Source organism: Drosophila eugracilis, unplaced genomic scaffold (assembly GCF_018153835.1).
Source record: "Drosophila eugracilis isolate 14026-0451.02 unplaced genomic scaffold, ASM1815383v1 contig_1765, whole genome shotgun sequence".
NCBI lineage: Eukaryota > Metazoa > Arthropoda > Insecta > Diptera > Drosophilidae > Drosophila > Drosophila eugracilis.
The window spans coordinates 2,072,255-2,094,532 of NW_024572605.1; the positions used below are offsets into that span (position 1 = coordinate 2,072,255).

The 22,278-nt window shown below is 42.8% G+C and overlaps 5 protein-coding genes across 7 annotated transcripts; 3 read left to right on the top strand and 2 right to left on the bottom strand.

Moving 5' to 3' along the window:
* The first annotated feature begins 113 nt into the window (after nucleotides 1-113).
* LOC108109058 lies at nucleotides 114-4,056 on the top strand. Of its 2 annotated transcripts, XM_017217381.2 has the most exons (3): nucleotides 114-262; nucleotides 326-2,882; nucleotides 3,968-4,056. In XM_017217381.2, exon 2 carries the CDS (start codon nucleotides 328-330, stop codon nucleotides 2,875-2,877), a length of 2,550 nt encoding a protein of 849 aa, XP_017072870.1. In that variant the 5' UTR covers nucleotides 114-262; nucleotides 326-327; the 3' UTR covers nucleotides 2,878-2,882; nucleotides 3,968-4,056. The 2 variants fall into 2 exon arrangements, with proteins under 2 accessions (XP_017072870.1, XP_017072869.1); XM_017217380.2 differs by lacking the exon at nucleotides 3,968-4,056 and having other exon boundaries at nucleotides 326-3,008.
* On the bottom strand, nucleotides 3,101-3,798 carry LOC121530572. Its single transcript, XM_041819926.1, has one exon. The coding sequence runs from the start codon at nucleotides 3,300-3,302 to the stop codon at nucleotides 3,108-3,110; it is 195 nt and encodes a 64-aa protein (XP_041675860.1). The 5' UTR covers nucleotides 3,303-3,798; the 3' UTR covers nucleotides 3,101-3,107.
* A 393-nt stretch (nucleotides 4,057-4,449) lies between the features above and the next one.
* Nucleotides 4,450-5,247, top strand: LOC108108862 (serine protease grass-like). Its single transcript, XM_017217079.2, has 2 exons — nucleotides 4,450-4,574; nucleotides 4,636-5,247. The coding sequence occupies exons 1-2, from the start codon at nucleotides 4,550-4,552 to the stop codon at nucleotides 5,037-5,039; spliced, it is 429 nt and encodes a 142-aa protein (XP_017072568.2). The 5' UTR covers nucleotides 4,450-4,549; the 3' UTR covers nucleotides 5,040-5,247.
* Nucleotides 5,248-5,871: 624 nt separating this feature from the next.
* LOC108109118 (FK506-binding protein 2) lies at nucleotides 5,872-16,232 on the top strand. 2 transcript variants are annotated; one of them, XM_017217511.2, is made up of 5 exons: nucleotides 5,872-6,029; nucleotides 7,915-8,110; nucleotides 15,063-15,151; nucleotides 15,224-15,423; nucleotides 15,578-16,232. In XM_017217511.2, the coding sequence occupies exons 2-5, from the start codon at nucleotides 7,917-7,919 to the stop codon at nucleotides 15,755-15,757; spliced, it is 663 nt and encodes a 220-aa protein (XP_017073000.1). In that variant the 5' UTR covers nucleotides 5,872-6,029; nucleotides 7,915-7,916; the 3' UTR covers nucleotides 15,758-16,232. The 2 variants fall into 2 exon arrangements, with proteins under 2 accessions (XP_017073000.1, XP_017072999.1); XM_017217510.2 differs by lacking the exon at nucleotides 5,872-6,029 and having other exon boundaries at nucleotides 15,224-15,411.
* A 53-nt stretch (nucleotides 16,233-16,285) lies between these two features.
* Nucleotides 16,286-22,046, bottom strand: LOC108109116 (zinc finger FYVE domain-containing protein 9). Its single transcript, XM_017217509.2, has 8 exons — nucleotides 21,945-22,046; nucleotides 20,509-21,352; nucleotides 18,745-20,218; nucleotides 18,406-18,684; nucleotides 17,321-18,344; nucleotides 17,142-17,262; nucleotides 16,905-17,069; nucleotides 16,286-16,846 (listed from the first exon to the last, which is right to left on the bottom strand). The coding sequence occupies exons 2-8, from the start codon at nucleotides 21,328-21,330 to the stop codon at nucleotides 16,694-16,696; spliced, it is 4,038 nt and encodes a 1,345-aa protein (XP_017072998.2). The 5' UTR covers nucleotides 21,331-21,352; nucleotides 21,945-22,046; the 3' UTR covers nucleotides 16,286-16,693.
* Between the last annotated feature and the right edge of the window lie 232 nt (nucleotides 22,047-22,278).

Below are 22,278 nucleotides of genomic sequence, written 5' to 3' on the forward strand. Positions count from 1 at the left end.
ATCAGCATACGAAATTTAAAAGAATTTTGAAGTAGAAGGCTAAGTATAGTCCAAGTCACTGCAATATTTTAAAAACACCTTGTCGTTATTTAAATTTCTAGACGCGGTCACATCAAACAGCTGTCTTCAGCGCACAAGAACAAGAAATTTCATGCGTTTTGAATTGGCGAATCCATTTCAAGAGTTGTAATTTTACCTGAGATGTCCAATAACTTTTAATTTATTTAATATTAGACGAAGAACTGGAAAAGTATTCCACTGAGTAAGCCTAAATTTCCCTATCACGGCCTAGAAACCCTTTCTCTTATTGAAAACGCTTTTGCAGACATGCCGCGACGCTGCCAGAGAGCTCTTGAGTTGGCCAATTTGAGTGCCAAACTAAATATTAAGTCTGAAGAAACAAGTGATAATGATTCTGACTCTGAAATGGATTTTCCGGATGATCAAGAGGCAGAAGATAAGAATGAAGAAGCCAAGAATCAACCAGAACACATACGTTTGACTCTGGAAAACGTTCCGCATTTCTGCAAACCGAATGTAAACACTGGGATGCTGGGTCAAACGGTTTACAATCAGAAAGAGTGTGAGTCGCAGGTTTTTCCAGACTGTATGGTGACGGTGCCAATTCCGGTTTTCCTCGCTGAAGATGCACAAACTCCTCGCCTGGAAGCGTGCGCCCAAAGACCGTATGCGCACGAGGAATATTCGCGGCAATTGTACTTCTACAGGTCTATATTCGATAAGCGAACCAAAAAGATGAAGCAGCGGGAACAAAAACAAGAGCAAAGAATCTACGATGTGAGTCTGTTTGATATGGCCGAACATATTGCACGACAGGAGAACCCCTTTTTCCGGGACAGCTATGATTACTACTACACAGGTGGAAACCTCAACACGCTCCCGTTGGAGGGAGGTGGCCAGTTGGCCATGCATGTGAATGGAGATAAGTTGAAGAATCTGCACTTCTCAGAGATTAATAGTGAGGCCGAAATATGGCAACCATTGCATTCGGCCAAGGTACAGGAGGCCACTAGCGAAATCTTTGAACTCCTTCCCCTAAAAAGTTGGCAGGCGAATTCCAGCAACACGTTCCTGGCACGCTGTTTAAACGAAGTATTCTTGTACGAACTAAAAAGCAAAGAGGAACAGGAGTCTGAAGATTACGAACTGGTTAGCCTGAGCAAGTTTAGCAGCCAAGGAGCTACATTTGTAAGTGCCTCACAATCAATAGGTAATGCTAGTACCTTGGCTTTGGCTTGCCAAGACCGTTCTTTGCGCTTCGTGGACATCACAACCCAACAGGATATAGCCAAACACGATATTCGCTTGCTAAAATCACTCAAACAAACTACGAGCAACTGGGCTCAACTAGTGCCAGCAGACGGCAGCACCTTTCACTACCTCTCTCAGCCTGTTCTAATTACCGTGGATGTGAGATGCGATCAGCCACCGAATCCTTGCTTTGCCAGCGGCGTGCACTCCCTAAGCTGCGAGAACCTAACTTGTATGACCAAAAGTGTGAATCCCAATCTTCTCTATGTGGGTAGTAACCACAAACTGCACTGTTTGGACATAAGATGTTTGGGAAAGAAACTGGCCGATCGTGCTGTGGTCACCTGGACTCATCAAATGCATTATCCGCCCAGTTTTATTGACACATTCGCTTTCGAAGGCAATGAATATATTGCTTTAGCTGGTGTTTTACCTAGTGATCTGCGGATTTGTCAACTGAATGGATGTCTTGCAAATACAGTAGATGAAATGTTCTCGCCCGCAATACCCTTTTCTCCGCCCACCTTAGAAGAAGCTTTAAGCGATGCTCGTTTAAGGGGTTTCGTGGATGTCTACGCTGATCTTCCCGAGCGAATAAAATCATGTACTACAGGATTACGCTTTCATAAACTGGAGAATGCTAGTGATAATGCTTTTGCCCAACTACTAACCGCCAACAGCTTAGGAGATGTCCATTGCCAACGATTAACGCTTAGAGATGAAGAGGAGCACGTCCAGGAGATCAGAACCGGTCGCCACACTGCAGAAGCTATTAACTATTATGCAACTATCGTCCATGAACGCGTAAAGCGCCAGAGCCTTCGGTGCACCGAAGTTCAGTCGATACCAGAAATAAGGGACTTTTTTCGCGAAGCCGCCAAGAGAACAGAACCTGACGAAAAACCTCTTATCATAGAAGAAATCGAAATTGATTATGGGATAAAAGATACAGATAATTCAGATGATGAAAGCTCTGAATCAGCAAAGAAAGACACTTCGACAGCCGAAGGAAAAGATAAGAAGAAACCGAAAAAGAAAACTACAAAGAAAGCGAAGCAGCAACTGAGAAAGAAAACACCTAATAAAGCAAACCAGAAAAAATACAAAGGCATAAACCGTGGATCCTGGCAAAAGTCCGCTTACCAGATGTCTCACTACACGGACTTCCTTTCGATCCGTTTGCTGGATGTGTGGGATATGGAGGAGTACGATAACACACGTGACGTTGACAGGGAAATGTTCCATGAGCGCTTGAAGGACAAGGAACTTGAGCCAGAGCATCGCATGGCCAATTGGCTGGACCAGTTGCCCAGCCAGCCAGTGGAATCCAACGAAAACGATGAGACGGGGGGAAATCCCGAACTGGTACCCGGAACTAATCTTCCCAAGCTTTACGACGCCACCTCAGCGGAGTACTCCCTGATTTCAGCCATTGATGCTAATGGGGAGATTAAAGAGTCACCTTTTACTCCCAAAAAGGAACTGCCTCTCGCCTTTAGGCACGATTTCCCGATCTTGTTGCCCGGACAGAATACTATAATCGAGCCCGATCCTAATCCCACGCCCTCTAAAAGACCCAAGATTATGCACATCGCAGGATTCTAACTTAAGTTAGTTTAGTTCTTTATAAGTGTGCTACTCGATTCAAGACTTTTGTAAAGTTGCTTTATGTTTCATTTGACTATTTATGCTGATTTAAGAAGCAAATTGATTAATTTTTATAAATATGTAAACATTCTGAAATACTTTGGTTATTGTTTAAATATTTCCTTTATCGGATATCATATTAGGTAGACACATAAACTCCAGACTTGCCAGTCTCTTAAACTGATCTGTTAGTAAGCCATCATCTGTACTCGCCATTTTCTATTGATGCCACTGATGGAGGATTTATCTCCACCCAGATCAGGTTCGTAGGCTGGATTCACGATTCCCACGATTGCCTCCACCACAAAACGATCTTTTCTACGTTTCAGGGCGTATCCTGTCGATCGATTAGCCATTTGTGATTTATCTTGATCTTCCAACATTATATTTTCCGTTTTTTTGGACCACCACACAACCGCTTGGAGAGTGCTACTGATTTCGACTGATTTTCAATTAAATTGGGCAGTTTGCATTTAATTGATTCGATCGGCGCTCAGTGGGGCGTAAAACGAACCAAGGGTGACAATTTCATGGGAGTGCCCATAGATAGACAACATATACATATGGACTGAGCTTGGTGGATATCTATCTAAAGCTAATACAAGCTGTGAAAGCTTATCTGCAACTAAATACAGCCTGTTAGAGAATAAAATGGTGGGGAGCAAAGTTAGGAATAATTCGGAATTACTTTTCATGCATTACTATCTATGCATAAACCGATGTTGTGTTAGATTTTTGTAATAAAGAGCCCTGACCCTGGAATATTATCGGTTTTTTGATCAGCATTTAATAGTCTCTGTAGACACTTCAGATTTAAGAACTGGACTGCAACTATATCCCATGACAGACATTTCCTTTAACATTAATCAACTTTATTTTCAGGAAACGAAAAAAGTTATTTTAAAATTATATTTTAACTTTTATCTGATTTTCTGAGAAAACTTAACAAGTTCGATATAGATTAGGAATAGAGAATGAAAAGTTGAATTTCTTGCTAATAAATCTAAATATACATAAATCATATTTTCTCATTTTTTGGATATGGCAGCTTCCCAGAATTGGCGATAAGGCATCCCATATAAAAGCACAGCAAGTCAACTTCGCAATCATTCCTTACGAAACCATGAAGAAGTTCATAGTCGTAATTACCGTACTTGGTAGCCTTCTTCTTGGAGCCAAAAAAGGATCGGCCTACCTACTCGACAGCAATTGCGGAAGGTCAGATATTCCTAATGCAAAGATAGCTGGGGGTCACGATACTGACATCTTCTCCAATCCTTGGATGGTTTTGGTATTGGTAAACGGTCAACAAAAGTGCGGCGGCTCCCTCATCACTCCTCGTAAGACTTCAAAATTAAGGATTCGATTTAAAATTTAGTAACAACGATCTTAATCCCTTGCAGGCTTTGTTCTGACAGCTGCCCACTGCATATTCACCAATCAAATGTAAGTTCACTGTAAAGTATTCAACCATAGATTTTCGCCAATTTCTGTTTACAGGAGTGTGCGGCTGGGCGACTATGCGCCACGCCATCCTAGGAATGGTTTTATTATTAATGTCGACCGGGAAATTCCTCACGAAGAATACGGTAGAGAACGAGATGGAAAGAATGATATAGGCCTGCTTAGGATGGCCAGACAGGTGGAGTACACAGGTAACTGAATGGAGGAACAAGAACAAGCAAGAACATTTTAAACTTAAACTGAGCTCTTTAGATTTTATTAGGCCAATCTGCATCCTCTTCCGTCAGCAATTGGAGACACCTCTATCATATAATGTCACCGGCTGGGGCAGAAACGAACACAATCAATGGAGTAGGACCTTGCAAGGGACCACCGTGTACAACACCGATCGTTCTTTTTGCATTAATGAATTTACTGTGAATGTTGATCAATCGCAGATATGTGCCTATAGCTATACCAGTGATACATGCGGTGGGGATTCTGGGGGTCCTTTGAGCGCTGAGGTCAGCTATCGTGGAATCACATTGCCCGTCCAGTTTGGAATTCTTAATTATGGATCACGCCTTTGTAGAAAAGTAGGGATTAATGTTTACGCGAATGTGATGCACTATACCGACTGGCTAGAGAGGACTCTGATGCGGAATTCAGATAATTAAGAGATGGATGTAATGAGTATAATTAGGATAATAAAACATCTGTCCAGCATTGCTAGACGGGGCAATAAATTACTTTAAAACATTTAATTAACAGATTTGTTTTATTCATAGACATTATTCTCCAATCATCAAGTTACATGTGTTTTTTAGGCTCAACCCACAAATAAAAACAGCGCCTGCGCCTTCGGAAAAGTGGGCGGCGCAAATTCACGGGGTTTTTGCAACTTTGTTGCTAGAGCTTTATCAGCAACATGTTGACAGTGCAAGTCCTTTGCCAAAAAATATCCCTTCAGTTGAACTTGAAATATTGCTCAAGCAGGTTGCGTGTTCTCTGTGTTCCTATATATTTTCGCTTTTTGGTTAGCGTTTTCTAAAAGGTTTTTAACTGCAGAGTTTATTAGTAGATTTTTAGAGATTATTGCAGTACTTAACTTTTCCCTGTAAGTTGTGCATAATTACTTCATTAATTATAATATATTTATAAAAGAAAATTAGTTCAATAAAATTAGTAAATAGTCTTACCCGTTATCACCTTGTTCCGCCCCTGGACAAGAGAGAAACTACCAACTTGATTACGTGGACAAGTGCTCATCACTTTTCGCTCTCTTTCTCTTTCTGCCCCCCCCGCAGTAAAGTACTCGAGATCTCTCTCACCCCCCACAGGCACGATCTTCTCTCTCTTACTCTTACACGTGTGCATGCAGGTATCCCCACTATCACTCTCTATCTGCCTCTTCTGCTCTCTCTTTGAAGATTTCAACTCTTTTCCTATGCTCAATTGTACTCAATTTTTGTGAGCGTTGGAGCGAGTAGAAAAACAACGTCGGCGGCGACAGTTCCAGCATTTCTCGGCCGCATTTCGATCGAAACGGACGTGTCTCTAGCTCTCTCGCTCGCTGCTCGCGTGTTTTTGTTGTTTGCCCATCGCATCCGCCCCCGCCTTCGCCCCTTCGCCGTAATCGAGTGATATCCGTCTGTGGAAGACAAAAGGTATATAGCAAAAATCAGATCGAAAAGCGTGTGCTTGACTTAGCGTAAATATCTACAAAATGTGCTCATTAAGAAATGAAATTCGAGAAACCAAAAGAAAGCGTGTACTTTGCCATTGCTGTCGTGTCTCTTCCATTCATATTCAGTCCACGCCAACACATACATATGTATGTACACACACGCATATCTGTACATATACGCCCCAAGAAAACTGAACGAAAGAGAGCTTATCGCTTCGAGTCCATAAAAATAAAGAAACAACTAATATTGCCGGGCGGTTTCCTAGTACTTTGTTATTGTTGCCCCCCCCAACTAATCACGATCGGTTGAATAATTAGCATTTCTTCTATGGAAAACTTGAAAAACTCCTGACGTGTCGCTTAGGGCAAGATTTTCCGAGACATTTAGCGCCGGTCTGTGAATTGGAACTCTTACGGTAAACTTCGTACCGTCGTTCACTGAACCTTTCATAAAAGATATACGAAAAAGTTAAAACAAAAAAGATATGCGTCGAAAAGAAGAAGTTGGATCGCCCCAACAGGTTTTGAGTCCAAAAAGATGGACACTCGATACAGTGAACCGATATGTAGGATATAAGAGGATGACTGCTGTAACGAAAGAACTGTTAAAAAAAAAGATTTCAAATTATTCAGAAGAATTATCTTTAATTTATATCTTTAGCTTTGTTAGTTTCACATTTTACAAACTGATTATTATAAGTGATGTGAACTCATTAGGGTGAACGTTTTTCTTGATGAGTGACCACTGTTTAAAGAAAAAGAAGCACAAGAAAAGAGAGCAGTTGAAGAGGAAGATCGAGAGATGTTAATGTCGATTTCACGTAATTGAGGCTTGACCATTGCCTTTCCATTAGTGAAAGTTTTCCAACTATATAAAGTCCCACCATATTTTATTTTTATTTTTTTGTTTGCCTTTTCAGTTTTTTTGCGGCTATTTTAAGTTTTTGTCTTTTTTATTTGGGTGACCTAGGCGCTTTCAAAACTTTCATTTAACCAGAAACACCCACCGACATCCCATTGGAATTTACCATGCTGGACATTACGCATACGCCACCATGTACGCGCAATGATTTCGCTTGGCTTTTGGCTCCGGCTTAGCATTTGGCTTGCATAATCCCCACCAGCTGTCCGCGATGGCCAAAGCTGGTTGGTCGAATTCGGCTCCCTCGCTCCCCCTCTGCAATGAATCGCACATTTGCATAATGACTAATTTTTGCCATTCGCGCATCCCATTCGCAATCGCTGCGAGTTACCCCTCTCCGACCATCCAACCAATTTCAATTTCAACTTTACACTGATGAGCAAAAAAGTGTTTCACCTCTCCGTGTAATTGGTTTAAATTCAACATTTAACGCTTGTGCAACGATTATATGATGATTAAGCCGAAGATGATGGATAGCAGATTATAGTGAAGATGGATCTGGGTGTATAAAAGTGATGAACACCAATCCGGGGCATGCATTGCCGATTTGGTTTAGTTTCGAGCTGGTGGAGATAGTCTTTAGTACTTTTCAAGGATCTAAGTTGCCTGTGGTTAGGGTTTCTAAAAATACAGGTATGGATAATGTTTTGATGAGCTAATGTCTGAGCTAAATGCAAAAAGGATCTACTTTTATATGGTCCAAGGTATATCTATCTTATCAAACAGACTATCTGCATGATAAATTATTGTGATATTCGGAAATCATTAATATATAATAATAAATTCTCACATAAAAATCGAATTACTTGAATAAAATCATATCTTTTTAGAGAAACGATTGAATAAACCATTAAAACACCTTGCTGTCCAGTGTTCAAACACGTTCTTCTTTTGCGAAAGTCTCATATTTTTTGGTAATCAAGTTTCCCCATTCATCTTGCAGCCATGTTGAAATCCATTCTCGTTTTGTCGTGCCTTCTGGTGGTGGCCATCAGCCAAAGCCTCGTCCACGCCGAGGACCTGAAAGTGGAGGTGATTAGCACGCCGGAGGTGTGTGAGCAGAAGTCCAAGTCTGGAGATTCCCTCACCATGCACTACACTGGAACCCTGCAGGCCGATGGCAAGAAGTTCGATTCGAGGTGAGTAATATATAAAAATAATTTTAAACGAAAGTGGAGATTATTGAGTTCTTAATATAGAAATATACAAAATTAGGTCTTTCATATCATTAATTGGTATATCTTTTTCTTAGAATATATTCAAGGCTTTCTTATCAATAGCTAAAAAAAGAGTTTTCCATCTAAAATTATAATCAAAGTGCAGCCGCTTGATGTTGAAATTTAATTATTATTTCGCATTTCGCATTAAGCAAAATTTCGGGGAAATGTCAGAGTTCAGAATGGAATATTTTTAAAGCCCACTTTGTCCGTAATCTCCGCACGCACACATACACACTTCCCGTGGAGATTAACACACTCGCCGATACATGTGTTTTCCATATGGAATTGGGATTAAAGCCGCTGCTCTGCCGGCTGTGGTGCTGCATAGTCAGTCTGTCGTCACGGCGGCTCATTGCCGTAAATTAGACGCCAACTGATAAGCGATCTCATTGTTGCATTGTCGCTGCTGTTTTTTGTTGCTGTTGCTGTTGCTGCTTGTTGCTGGTGCATTTTCCATGCCTGAATGCCCCTTCTTCCGACCCATCTCAATCTCAATTTTCCCGCTTTTTGTTTCGTTTTCTGTGGTCTGCAGTCGTTTATAGTGACGTGGCCCTTGATTTTTGGCTTCATTAAGCAAAGAAATCATTTTCCGGTGAAAAAGTTAAGAATCAAGCTGACCAGGGCCAAGGTTATGGTGGAAAAACTGTAAACCTTTTAGCACTTATGGACTATTTTGTTAAACTTAACAAACTTATATTATGAACTGCCTAAAAAGTGAAGTGAAATTTGAGTTTGTAGTCTCGTAAAGATGCTTTCTCATTTTTAACCTTTTGCCAGGCTGTAATAAATCTCTTCAATTAAAGCAACAGCGAAATTTGAGTCAGCCCAAGCTCCTCATGTGTGAGGAAAATGAACTCCCCAAGGGGGGGTTTGCCACCTCCCCAAAAAAAGAAAATCTTTTCAGTGCGTGTAATCTTTTGGCAAGCGCTAAAATTCATTATCAGACATATCAGCTGGGCCAGGAACTGGCTGATAAGCGACTTCAACTAGATTAACTAAACTGATATATAGCCCTCTATATAGCATAAGTTATAGGTGGGGGCATCACTCCACCTGCTTGTGGCCAACTCTCTTTCACTTATCAAATTTTGATTTAATTTTATGACCAGAAAATTGTGTTTCTCGCAGGGGAAATGATTTTGCAAACGACTGACTGACCCCTGTCTTTTGAATTGCCCTCGCTTAACCCGTTTCCTCATATGCTAAAATGGAAAACATTTCATTTTCCCATCCATCATTGGGCATTTCTGTGTCCTTACCTTGAGCTTTGGTAGACAATTTTTGGTTGCAAATTATGTGGGGAAGTTGTAAATGCCCCTCCCTCCCCTTGGAAAAACCCCTTTCACTTTGCTCGGGGTTTAAAAGTTTTGCAATTGCTGTTAAATTTAGCGTGGCAAAGTCTCAGTCTGGCTGGAGATGGAGGACGAGGAGCTGGCCAACTAACTAACTCAATCAGAGTGCGTCCTCCCCTGACATTTTCTCTCTGGCTTGCCACCTGTTGCTGCGGCTTAAATGCCCTCGAACTTGGCTAACAAACAAGGCACTTTGTGCCAGTCAAGTGCAGTCAAGGATGTCGACAGCTTCCTCTTACTCCTCCTCCATCTCTTCCTTATGTTTAAAAATCTTTTTCAGCCATTTCTTGCCTCAAGCTGCGTAGAGCTTCTTTTAGCATTTTGTTTTTTTTAGGCCAAATAGTCTCCTTGCAGCGGAAATTAGCTGGCTGAAAGCCGGCTAGACTCGGGCGTAATTAAGCCTTTGCCTGAAGAGCACCTGAGAAAAGGTTTTTAAGCGGTGCTGCTCCTTTGCAGAGATAAATAGGAGGATTTTTTCTGCATTTGACAGGTTGGTCGATCGAAATTCTTATTGAAATGCCAATCAAAATGGAAACTGTCCTAAGCACACAGGCATAGCGGAAGGGAAAGGAACATATATACGGGGATACGTGCTTAATTGATATTAAAAAGGATTACAACTTACTTGGTTGGTTGGTCATAAAGGAAACTTTACATTTCGGACAATTACATATTCTTCCTTCTCTTTTTTTATTTAATTCAATGATGAGCAGGAGTCTGTCACGTGCCTCTTGTCTTTTATTTCCATTGTCTTTGCTGAAAGAAAAGAGCAGCATAGAAAAGGAGGAGGTGGAGCTGGCTAGTCCATCAAGTCTACCTGTCGTTGCCATTTCCAAGTCACGTGCAACCACAGTTTGTCAATGACTCTGGCCCCCATCTTCATTAGACTTTCGCGGCGCCTCCTTGTTTTTCTGGCAACAAGTTGAACTCCACTTCTGACCCGCAGACCTTCTTTCGGCCGCATAAATTATTTAGCCACTCGCCGCTATATTCTAATCAGCCTGACGTGTAACATGAATACCCTACTACTCCCTTTCACCTTTTATGATGTATGCCCCTCTCAAGTTTTTCACGTGCAACGTGGCCCTCTATGGCTGTGTCACTCAGCTGGGGAAATTAATTTGTTACTTGAGTTTCACTAACAAACATTTTGATGTTGAAGTTGCGCTAAAACAATAGGAAAGATACTTAAAAGAAATTGGGGAACATCTTGGTAATATCTTAATATGAACTTTAAGTGAAAGCATAAAATTTAGTAATCAAAAAGTTAATCAAGCGGTAAATTGCAAATTTAGGAAATATTTATAAATTATAAGTTTTAAAAATAATACATAAAATAACATATGACCTAAAGTTTAGGTAAATTATTTCAATATTTGTATAAACTTTCCTTCAAATTGCCTAAATTAACTCCAAAAAAAGGTCAAACTTTTCTTGCTAATCAAATTTGTAAGCCATTTAGCAAGGTTGGGGCATTTGAAAGTACCCATATAAAGAGTTTCGGGTCAATTCACACCTCTGAGCGACACTTTTGATTAGCATGTTAATAGGCTAATATCTCGTAGGGGAGAAAGTTCAGACAGCCCAAAACTAAAGCCACAAAAGGCAAGGACTGAAGAAATATTTTAATTGATTTATTAATGCCTTTTATGTTGAGAGACTTTCAAGTGAATTCTTTTCTCAGTGCAAGTTGTATTTTGAATATGAAAAGAGGAGTTGTTGTTGCTCTTTTGTTGGCGTCCTCAAAAGCATGTTTCTCGAATTTTTTGACAACGTAACGGTGGAGCAGCCACGAGTAGGAAATAAAGAAAAATGAAGAAGAGCACAAGTCAGTTACCTGAAGCATCGGGCCATAACTTGCGATGTTGTCGCTTTCTGGCTGCCATGATTTGTATGTTCCAAGTGCAAAGTCCCCTTTTTTTTCTCTCTTCTTCCCAACCATCCACAGCCCAATTTGCCCCCCTTTGTGTCACCTCTTTTGGCTGCAAAAGCAATTTAATGTCCAAAAGCAGAGTGCGTAAAAAACAGAAACAGCAACCAGAAATGCATCAAAGTGAAAGTTTTAGCTTACTCTCTGGACAACCTTGAATGGGGCAGCAAAAAGCTGGTAAATAGGAGTGGAAGCAGACCTTAAGCTCTGCTTGAATGACCGCAGAAACCTTGACACCATTGGTGGCAAAACACTTGGCTTTCCAACAACAGCAGCAACAAAGTACTGGAGTCGTCGCTGGCCACTAAATCTAAAGCTCATTACCATGTGGAAGCAATCAAGTGCTGCTGTGTTTCTGCAACTGCTATTGCAACTGCAACTGCCTGCCTGTCTGACTTTTATGGCAACTCTTGCCTCGGAATATATATTTTACTTGCCCCGCGTCAGACACATTTGTAGATAGTTTAAATAATTAATGAGCTTCAACGGTTGCAATTTTTATTTTCCACAATTTACAGCAGCTTTTTTCGGGGTTGTGTGTTAAGGGCGCACGAACGTGATGCCGCCAGCTGGGGCATAAATTTGGATGTCCTTTGAGGCACTAGTTACGGCACTTGGAGAAAATCTATGCACTATGAACTATGCAAACGAACTCTGTTTAAACTCTGATTTAATGTTAGATCAAAAGATTAACGAAGTCGGAAAACCATTTACGAATATCTTAAATTTGATATTTTAGTAACTTAGTAGTTTTTCTCTCAGTGCAGCGGCGCAAACTTGTTCAAACTTTAGACTTTTTGTGTGAATTGTTCGCACGTTGACCATTCCCTCAGAGAGAAATCCATGGACAGAGGTCCTGCCGGAGTCCTTGTCCTTGTTGGTGCACGTTAATCGCAACTTGTCGCCCCAAACGTGGAGGCCTCCGAAATGAGGGAGATGAGGCAAAGGTATTGCGGTTGCATATTTGATTTTATAACTTTTCTTGGCCGGACACATAAAACGAGGTCATCAAGGGAGCCGCCCAAAAGGATTCAATTTGATTGGATTGAATGTGTCTGAAAGTCGGCGGAGGAGGAGTGACGTGGTATGATTTCGGGTGGCCAAATGCCGCCGCCGAGTGCCCGCCACCCGTGGTGCGGAATCACGTAGAACGGCAAAACGGATGTTTGGGCGCCCATTGAGCTGCATTTTAAATTATGCGATGCGTTGGGACCTGCCTGGCAGTTCGCAGTTCGCAGTTCGCATTTTGCAGATACAGATACAGATACCAACACGGATTCGAATTGGGATTGGGTTTGGGATTGGGATACAGCATCAGCCAGCAGTGGAGGAATGAAATCGAAACTTATTAAATATTTAGTGAGTGGATGAATGAGTTTACATTTTTTGCTTGACTTTATGATAATGTGCTGGCCATAAAGCCGAAAAAAAAGGAAGAAAAAAACACATACATGCTTTACCCCTTGAACATCCCCCTTGCCCGCTCTTTAAACCACAATCTAAGCCTCCTCGGAGATGAGCTGGAAAAACCTGCAAAACACTTGCAAAGTATCAACGATTTTCTGTTTGACTTTTGCCCATTGCATAACAACTGCAATGGCAATTGCAACTGCAACTTGTTTGTCCACCTGCGAGTGAAGGCAGGTCCGATCTCTCAGCTGACCTTTTGTTTGTCTTGCCCGGTAATTCATAAATATTTGATTGCTTCAGGGGGACAAACAGGACGAAGGACGCGGATGTCGGAAGGGTCAGCTCGGCTGACTGAAACAATCAACACGTTTAAACGATTTTATTAATTTATTTACGACTCGACAGCTCTGTTTTTTAAACGCTTTCCCATTAAAGCTGCTCTGTTTAATTGAGGGTTGGAATTTCATATTACAGGGGGAAATGCTGCGTGGCTAATGAATAATTGTAATCAGATTTCAGTTTGAATAAGTTTAAATGGCTTTTAATATGAATTTCAGTAAGTTTTTCCGGGCATAATGATTTAGTTTATGGGATAAGGACTGAGTTTTTCAGTGGTAAATAAACATTTTGGAATACCCTTTCAATATTGTTCAAGAAACAAAGCCACATTCATATTTACCACTGAGCCTCTAAAACAGCATAAATTAGCGGGGATTCGGGAGTAAGCACTCCAAGGATAAAGGACCCTCGAAACGCCGAACAAGAGTCCCCATAAAATGTTTCTCATACGAGTATTACTAGAAATTCATGGAAAATAATGCAATAAAAATTCACAGCCACAGCCAGAATAAAGACAAGCCGCCAAGGTGTCTTAGATGCCGCGTAATCCCTGGAAAACCAACCGAAAACACACATAGGACACCCAGGACTCCAAAGGGGGTGGGATACAAATTTTGTACGCTTTTTTATTTCATCAGGAGATTTGCACTTGAGCGAAAGCCGGCGACAAAAAACAGAAAAAGCAGCCCCGACGACGACGACACTTTGGTTACGCTCCAGAGTCACACTTAACCGCTCTGAATGTGAGCTGGTTTTGTGTTTTTTTTTCTGCCTTTCGGCCTGGTTGGGTGGATTATTCAGCGGCAATCCGCATGCCACTTGCCGCATTTCCACTTGCCACTTGCCCCATCATCGTTGCGACTTGAAACAACAGCCGGGGCATGTAAAAATGTTTGCAAAATGCCCAGGAGATGCACATAAAATATTTAACAGACAAGCCCTACAACTTTTCCCCACCCACATTCGGGTGACTCCTGGTTAATCATTCGTTTCCTTCTCCTCAGCCTCAAGTGCAATAATCTGTCTCGGCCTCCTTCTTCTTAGATTTAAACGGGTATCCCCGAGAAGTTTAAAAAAAACCTAACAGCCAAAGGAAGTTTCTTAACAAACAACAATAATAATATAATGATGAACAACGGGAGAGTTTAAAAAATTCCGAAAACTTTTCCTGCAGTCAGCAGGCCCAAGCGACACATTTCCATTGCCAAGTTCAGATCTCTGGAGGGTTAAGAAAGTTGGTCTAGGAAAGTGTTTGGCCTTTAAATTTGGAAAAAAAAATCTATTAAAAATGTTATTAAAGAAGATGATCGAGTATTTTTGAAGTTATCTTTGGATATGAAGGTTATATCTTTCAAGTCTTTTCCCAAAAAAATTCCAATCCAAAACTGAATTAAAGCTCATAAGACGTTTGGCCTATAAAAAGCATTTTACAGCCTGTTTATGGCTCTATTTGCCGAGTACCCCCACCTCTTTAGCAACCCTGAGATACCCAGAATCCATTTCTATATATCATAATCATCATGAAATGGCCTGCAACTGTGCCACATCATACATCAAGCTCAAGGCGCGACATTCTCATGCATACCTGAGCAGCTCCCTGCCTTCCATCCGCCCTTTTTTTACGCTTAACAAATTAAAGTAAATTCGCTTAGCGAGACCATCAAATAAATAATTTTTATAGACTGTTAAAAAAGAAGGCAGGCAGCACAGTCATAGGGAAATGATGAATTGTTTCGGTTTAAGGTGGCTCATGTCCCACGACACCTGTAAGCACTTGAAACTTTGCGGCTAACAAGGATCTAACAATTTGCATCTCTTTTTTGTCTCTTTTTTTTTGCAGCTTCGACCGCGACCAGCCCTTCACATTCCAATTGGGCGCCGGCCAGGTGATTAAGGGCTGGGACCAGGGTCTGCTCAACATGTGCGTGGGTAAGTACCAGGAAAAGGTGTCCTGCAAAAATTGTAAATTAAATTTGGAATTCTCTTCGTTTTCCCTGCCAGGTGAGAAGCGCAAGCTGACCATCCCACCCCAGCTGGGCTATGGTGACCAGGGTGCCGGCAACGTGATCCCGCCCAAGGCCACCCTCTTGTTCGACGTGGAGCTGATCAACATCGGCAACGCCCCGCCCACCACCAACGTCTTCAAGGAGATCGACGATAACGCCGACAAGCAGCTGAGTCGCGAAGAGGTAATCAGCTATGTATGGATCGCACTTTTGTTATATAAATGTCTCTCTACACTGAAATATCCGTTGGACGTGGGATAAGTTACTAACCCTTGACCTATACTTTCGTTTTGCTAACACACATTATTAAGATGGCATACTAACTTAACTTAACTTATCTTTCCTACAGGTCAGCGAGTATCTGAAGAAGCAGATGACCGCCGTCGAGGGCCAGGACTCTGCCGAGCTGAAGAACATGCTGGCTGAGAACGACAAGCTGGTGGAGGAGATCTTCCAGCACGAGGACAAGGACAAGAACGGATTCATCTCGCACGAGGAGTTCTCCGGACCCAAGCACGACGAGCTGTAGGCCCCGTCGCAGTGGGGGTTTATGGTGTGATCGAACATCGAAGGGACACGAGTGCTTAAGTTATATAAGAACCCAGAAATATATACACAGATCTAAACAATATATAAAAGAGATGAGGCGGAGGCCGAGCAATAAGTCGAGTGCAACTGATGCTTCCCGATGTCATTTTGTATATAGCATACATATCAGCCAGCATCTAAACATCAATACATTATTATTTCGTGTGTCTGAGCCCCGGCACTAGACGTAGTTTAAATTATGTACAATCTGAGAGAGAACGAACATCATTTTTATATACATTTATAGGTTGTTATATACTTTGTGTCGTCTGCGGGTGGTGACGATTTCTAGGCCCATCGTAAATATAATGTTCATATCGATATTTGTAAATCACAGAGACACAATCTCGAGACGAAGTCAATTGGAAAACTTTAAATTGAATAAAGAATTGCTACCAATAATATTTAACAACATATCTAAAGATGTTTTCTTTCCTCTTTCCACAGAGATAAACAGCGATTTGATCAACAGTTTTTATATAGTTTGTTATTCATATATATACTCGAATGGTAAATGTGTAAAGCATATTAAAGAACATCACATACAAATATATATATATATATATATAGGTTTCTTAGATATTTTTACTTTCAATGAAAACTCAAACAAATAAAATTCAAGAATAATATAACAGTGTAAAAGAAAAGGGGGAGGAGTATTGTAGAAAAGCAGAGACAAAAACCGATCGATGAGCTACTTAAATATATACACAGTTAACTGAGCCATCCAACAATACGACTATATAACCTCCTCCTCATTAGCCCCAAGAGCCATGGTGTAGTTATTGTAAGCTTTGATCGCATAGAGCCTTGAGTTAAGAAGGTATCCGTTTGGGCTTCAAATCCAGCAGGAGAATTGCACTACTTGGGACTAAAGTCAGGCGTTCAGTATGTAGAAGACCAGCTCGAGAATGATTGGGTCCTGAATGCCGGACGATTCGCCATGAAGCGTAGCTATCAGATGGTTATCCAGGGCATTCATGTACAGCGGCGGTAGCTTGGAGCCTCGGGCCCCGGCTTCATAGCCAACCTGAGAGTAGGAGATATTAGTAATCCTATTTGTAGATTCTCAATTTTAGCTAACATACATTATCCTGGTCGAGTGTGGCTCTCAGGCCAAGTTTGTTAATGCCAGCCGTGGCCAGAAGATCAAGAAAAGGCAGCAAAGCCATCGAAGCACTGCGAGCTAGTTGCTCGGCAATCCGAGTTATGTCCGCATAGTTGCCACCATTTGTGGCATACCACTCCTCGCACTGTAAAGAAAATGTGGTAAAACCATTAAGCTAGAAGTTAAATCGACCAAAAAGTTAACAACTTAGGTATACCTTGACGATGTAGATATCACTCAGACGGATGGCGTGATTGGCATTGGAATAGTTGAAGCTGGCATGGACACGCATGTTGGAAATGCCATCCATGGGTTGGTCATCAATGGGGGACTTGACCCTGTTAATTTCGAGAGTTATAAATCATGTTCGATGAAGGTTTTTGCTTTCCAACTTACCCCACATTGATGTCACGATTATTGTCCACCCACTTGATGCTCACAATCTCACTCTGATCGTCGGTGGCGTCGATGGGGCCGCAGACGATATCGATGTCGTTTTGATTACGCAACGCCTGACGCACTTCCTCCATTTTGGCGGGCATAATCTGCACCATAAGGCCATCCTCAACGATGCTGCACTTTCCCGACAAACCACTGCTGCTCTTGAGAGCTTCATTGAGGACAAAGAAACTCGCTCCCGTGATCTTTCTGGGCTGGCCCTGAATGTTAATGGCCTGCGTGGAGTAGGAGTACATCTCGGATCGATCGTCGTTGATATTCTGCATGCAGACCAAGTGCCCATCGGCCACCTTTGAGAAGTTGCCAGCAAATGCCAGGATGTGGTCACTGGCATTGTCGATTGCCTTGATCACGTCCTGCTGGCGATACTTTGGAATAATCACCGTGGTCTGCCTATCCTCCATGTGGATATATAATCCTCGGATAGCTGGTAGGGAGTAGGAATAGTTGCGGAAATCCACCAGGAAATTGATGATAGTTTGAGCTATTTCTCCATACACCGACTCCCTGCCGCGCACCGAGATGAGAGGACAGGGATAGTAGCGATATTGGGCACCCAAACGGAGGATTAACCGCAGAGGTAAGACCTTAGCCCAGGGAACCTCGTGTCGATGAATGAGCACACCAACCAGATAGGGATTATCTGGCACTATAACGCCCTGCAGACACTGGTACGTTGGCCGGATAAAAATGAATCCTCCATGCTCCCGGGATCCCAGGAAATTGGCGTTACGCGGACTGGTAAAAGCCAACTCATGGGTACTGGACCGGGCGTGCTCTGCCTCCACATATATCTCATACAGGTGCTGGAACACATCCTTGGGGATGGCGACTTCTCCAGCTACAGATTCACTCTGCTGGGGTTGCTTTATTTCCAGCAGAATGATCAGCTCATCGCTGCCCATGTGATGCAATCCGGATGTGGTGAAGTTCAGCACCCAGCGATTCATACAGCAGCTCACTGGGGGTTGGGAAACATGATATAGAAGGATAAAGACTGATCAGGAGATTCAAGAACTTACTGTTAACAATCTTGACCATCACAAAGAAGTTGTTCTTTATAATAAACTTCAGGGTTTCGTTTTGCAATCTCTCTAGGAGCGATCCATCGTTGCGCACCACTTTGTACTCCACATCACAGCCCTCTTTGGTCGTTATACAAAGAGGGGGCAGGGCATTCTCCTCGGCGGGCAGATAGCAGCCTTGGGAGTCTCCGTTCGGTGGGAGCTTGCGATTGCGCGCTGGTTCCACTTTGCGGCGCGGCGAGGTCTGAGCTTGGGATTGGGATGAGGAGCGACCAGCTGGGGGATGAAAAAGGATTACATCATATGGATTTCACTGGATGTGAAGCTCGCCCTTACCGCTCGAAGATTCAGTTGCTGACAACGTTGCAGCCGCTGCACTTGGGGGTATGGAGCCTCGGAAAAGCTGAGCCACCAGGCCCAAAGTGGAGCTAGTGTCAATGCTGCGCGGTGGCTCCTCCGTCGCAGGTGTGGGCGGTTTTTGACCAGCTCCCGAACCGCTCCTGGAGAGACCTCTTCTCGCCTGCTTGGACTCGCCCCACTGCTGTTCCATGGTGCTGGCCAGTTCGCTTCCTGGCGCAATGCCATCACTAAACATTACACTCTTCCGCTTCCTCACGCCCTTCTGGCCATCCGAACTGGAGGAATTCGAAGAGCTTCCATCGGTTTTCTTCAGCACACCCACGGGCACAATTACGCTGGGTGGTGGAGCTCCCGGTGAAGAGGCCACCTGACGGTGTGGGGGTATCGTGGAACAGTATTCCATCGGATTGTTGGGATTTGGCGAACGCATGGGAGTGGGTGGCAGAGCTGAACCAGGAGCTGATTCTGAACTCGATCCGTTCGCCTGCCGCTCGAAGAGAATCATGTAACATTGCACGCATACCCTTGACTCCGGTTCGTTGGCGAACTCCAGACGGAATTTCTGAGAGCAGCAAACGGAGCACAAGACCTTTCCACAGGCGCGACAATGATGTCGCCTCTTGATCATCGTGAACTTTTGCTGACACTGCATACACTGCCCGGCCATGTTGTCCGGAACCCAAATGGGTGGCACCTTTCCCAGATTGGCATGCGGGTCGCTGTAGCCGACAGCCTCGTAGATGGGACTTTCCTCGTCATCTTCACCGGGTATTACACCTACTCCACCGGCTCCTTCATTGACTTCGGCGGGCTGGGACTCGCTTTGATGAACTTCAGGGGTTTCGTCTTGTGAGGGACTCTGACTTCCCGCCTGACAACCATTCAAATCCAGGGTTTGCGGTCGCTGGGGACGCTGCTCTTGGGTTTCCAGCGCATCAGTGGCCAGACTGGCATCTTCATGCTCTCTGTCAGCCTCCTGGTCCTCCTCGCCATCCAGCTTCCTGCCCGAAAGCGAATCCGACTCAGTGCTGCTGAAACTGGAGGCTATGTCCTCGCCCATTGCGGTGACTGGTGTGGATTCCTGTTGCTTAAGATCGGCAAACTCCACGGTAGAGGCCTGCGAGAAGTTGTCCACGTTCATCTGATCGTTGGAAGTGGTCTCCTGTTCGTCAGAAAGAATCCGCACGGACTCCTCCTCGGTCACTGGTGAGGCGGAGGGGGATTTTTCTTCCTCGGGCATTTCCTGGTCCGGCTCCTGGTTGTCATCTGCGTCCATCTCTTGCAGCATGCTGTCCAGCTCTGTGTCGGAGATCTCGTCCATCGTAGAACAGAAGGTCAGGGGTTGACTGCGCCTGGGCTGTTGCTCCTGAGGCGGCTCCACATCCTCTTCTTCGGTTTGTGCCGGCTGCTCTTTTTCTTGTGGTGGTGGTACTTCCGGAGTTGATGGTTTCTAGAAGGCATAATTAGTAAATTAGTACAGTTTTAAATATTAATCTAGGATAGGGAACATCTTCTTTTTTTACCAAAAGGTAATATTAAAGAAATATATTCTACGATGTTATTAAACACGCCCTATATCATCCATAAATCGATTTCTAATGATTCATATATCAAAAAGATAAGAAAAATTGATATGATTATATTTGACAAGTGAATTTCAAGTTAGTATCGACCTTTTCTCTTTTTTAAACTGAAAGTTAATAATAATTTGAAATTAAATTAAACACTAATTGTACTCACTAAAATGGCCACTGGGATTTCTATGCCATTTGTCATCTCCGTTTCGGGTTCTCTACTGGGCGACGACTCCTCCGAAAGCTCCTGCAGCACCTGTCCCAGAACAGAGGATGCGGTGACCTCTTCCGGCAGCAAGGACTGCGATTCTGTGACGGATGCTGTGAACGAGATGGAGGACAAGCCCACGGCCAACTCCTCTACATTGCCCTTTGACTGATCTGGCTCTGGAATCGTGTGGTTTTGACTTTGATCCTGATCCTTAACCTCTGCCGCCCTTTGTTCTTGCTCCTTTGGAGCCACCTGAACTTCACTTGGTTTATCACTTTCCGGCGGCGTTGTTAGCTCCTCCGAGTGACTGCCATTGCTGACGGGCGACGGACCCGACGAGAAGGTGGAACAAGAAGAAGTGGTCAGGGATTCGGAGGAGGATACTATCGCCTGTCCATTATTTTTCGCCGCCTGTTCGCTGAACTTGTGGATGTCGTCCTCGTGCTCCGCCTCAGTTTGCCAATCGTAGCTAGGCAATTGGCCATCCACCTCCAAGGATTTCACATTTTCCCGATAGTCATCCAGGCTGTTGAAAACCTGGGAGACGCCCACGAAGGTTTTCCCAGATGCCGGAGCTGCCAGCGATGTTGGTGTCACTCCAGTAGCTCCCGATCCTCCGGCTACTGCTGTATTATTGGACGCATTTGCTCCATCGCCTAGGAATCGACCAGAATTTGCGGAAATCGCAGCTGCCGCTGCATTCCTGGACAGCTGCTCATCGGCCGCAATGCGCAGTTCCAAATTGTCCAAAACCTGATCAATGTCCACCAAATCCATGGCCACCAAATCAGCTAAGAGCCTAAAATATGAAAGAAAATCCGGGTTTATTCCGCTTCATTTTCACAAAACGCAAAAGAAAAGCAAACACCAAAAGAAAACTTTTGCAAGTCGAACTTTAAATACTCTTGCCATTTCACGATTTAATGTTTATGATATAATCTTAAGGTTCTGATGGCCCTTAAAACAGATGAAACCGTATAATACGGATTTGAATTCAAATTTTTTCATTTTCATTTCTTTTCATTTCTATGATTTGTTTATGAATAGACCGTTAGTTCCTTTGGGATTAACATGATCCATTATTCATTAATTTTCTGATTGTTCCTTAGAATGTTGTTGTTAAAACAGAGAGTGCTTAGAAACGGGAAACCAGATAATATTACTGTTCAAGAATATAAACACTTTAAGAGGTCGAATATGACTCGTTAAATGCGTTGCAAACTTCTGAGTAAACTTATAATACTCTCTGCAAGGGTGCAAATTGAAGTGAGAAAAAACCAAATCTTGTGATTCATACGTTTTTCACATCTCAAATATAAACAAGAACATCATTTTAAGCACAATAACACCTGATTCGCTTTGTTTGGGCCTTTTTAAGCACCTGCAATTACCTTATTTACTTTGTTTTCTCTGGCTAATTTATTAACAAAAACCCCGAGACAAAAAACATTGTACGAAAGTGCCTAAAAATAACCACAGAAAAGTTGTTCAACTTTAAATTAACCAACACTGTTTTGGTTTAGTATATTTCGCGCTCTCTCTCTCATTCTCTGTTACTGTTAGTTAACAGTAAGATGTTAACAGTCTCTTATTTTATATCTCTACATTAAACAATAGCGCCAAAGAAAAAATTTGGAAACAATTTTAAGCATACTTTTCGTAAATCAAAGCTAAATATACGAAAATTCGTATATAATATATCTTTTAAAAATAAGTAACTCTTGA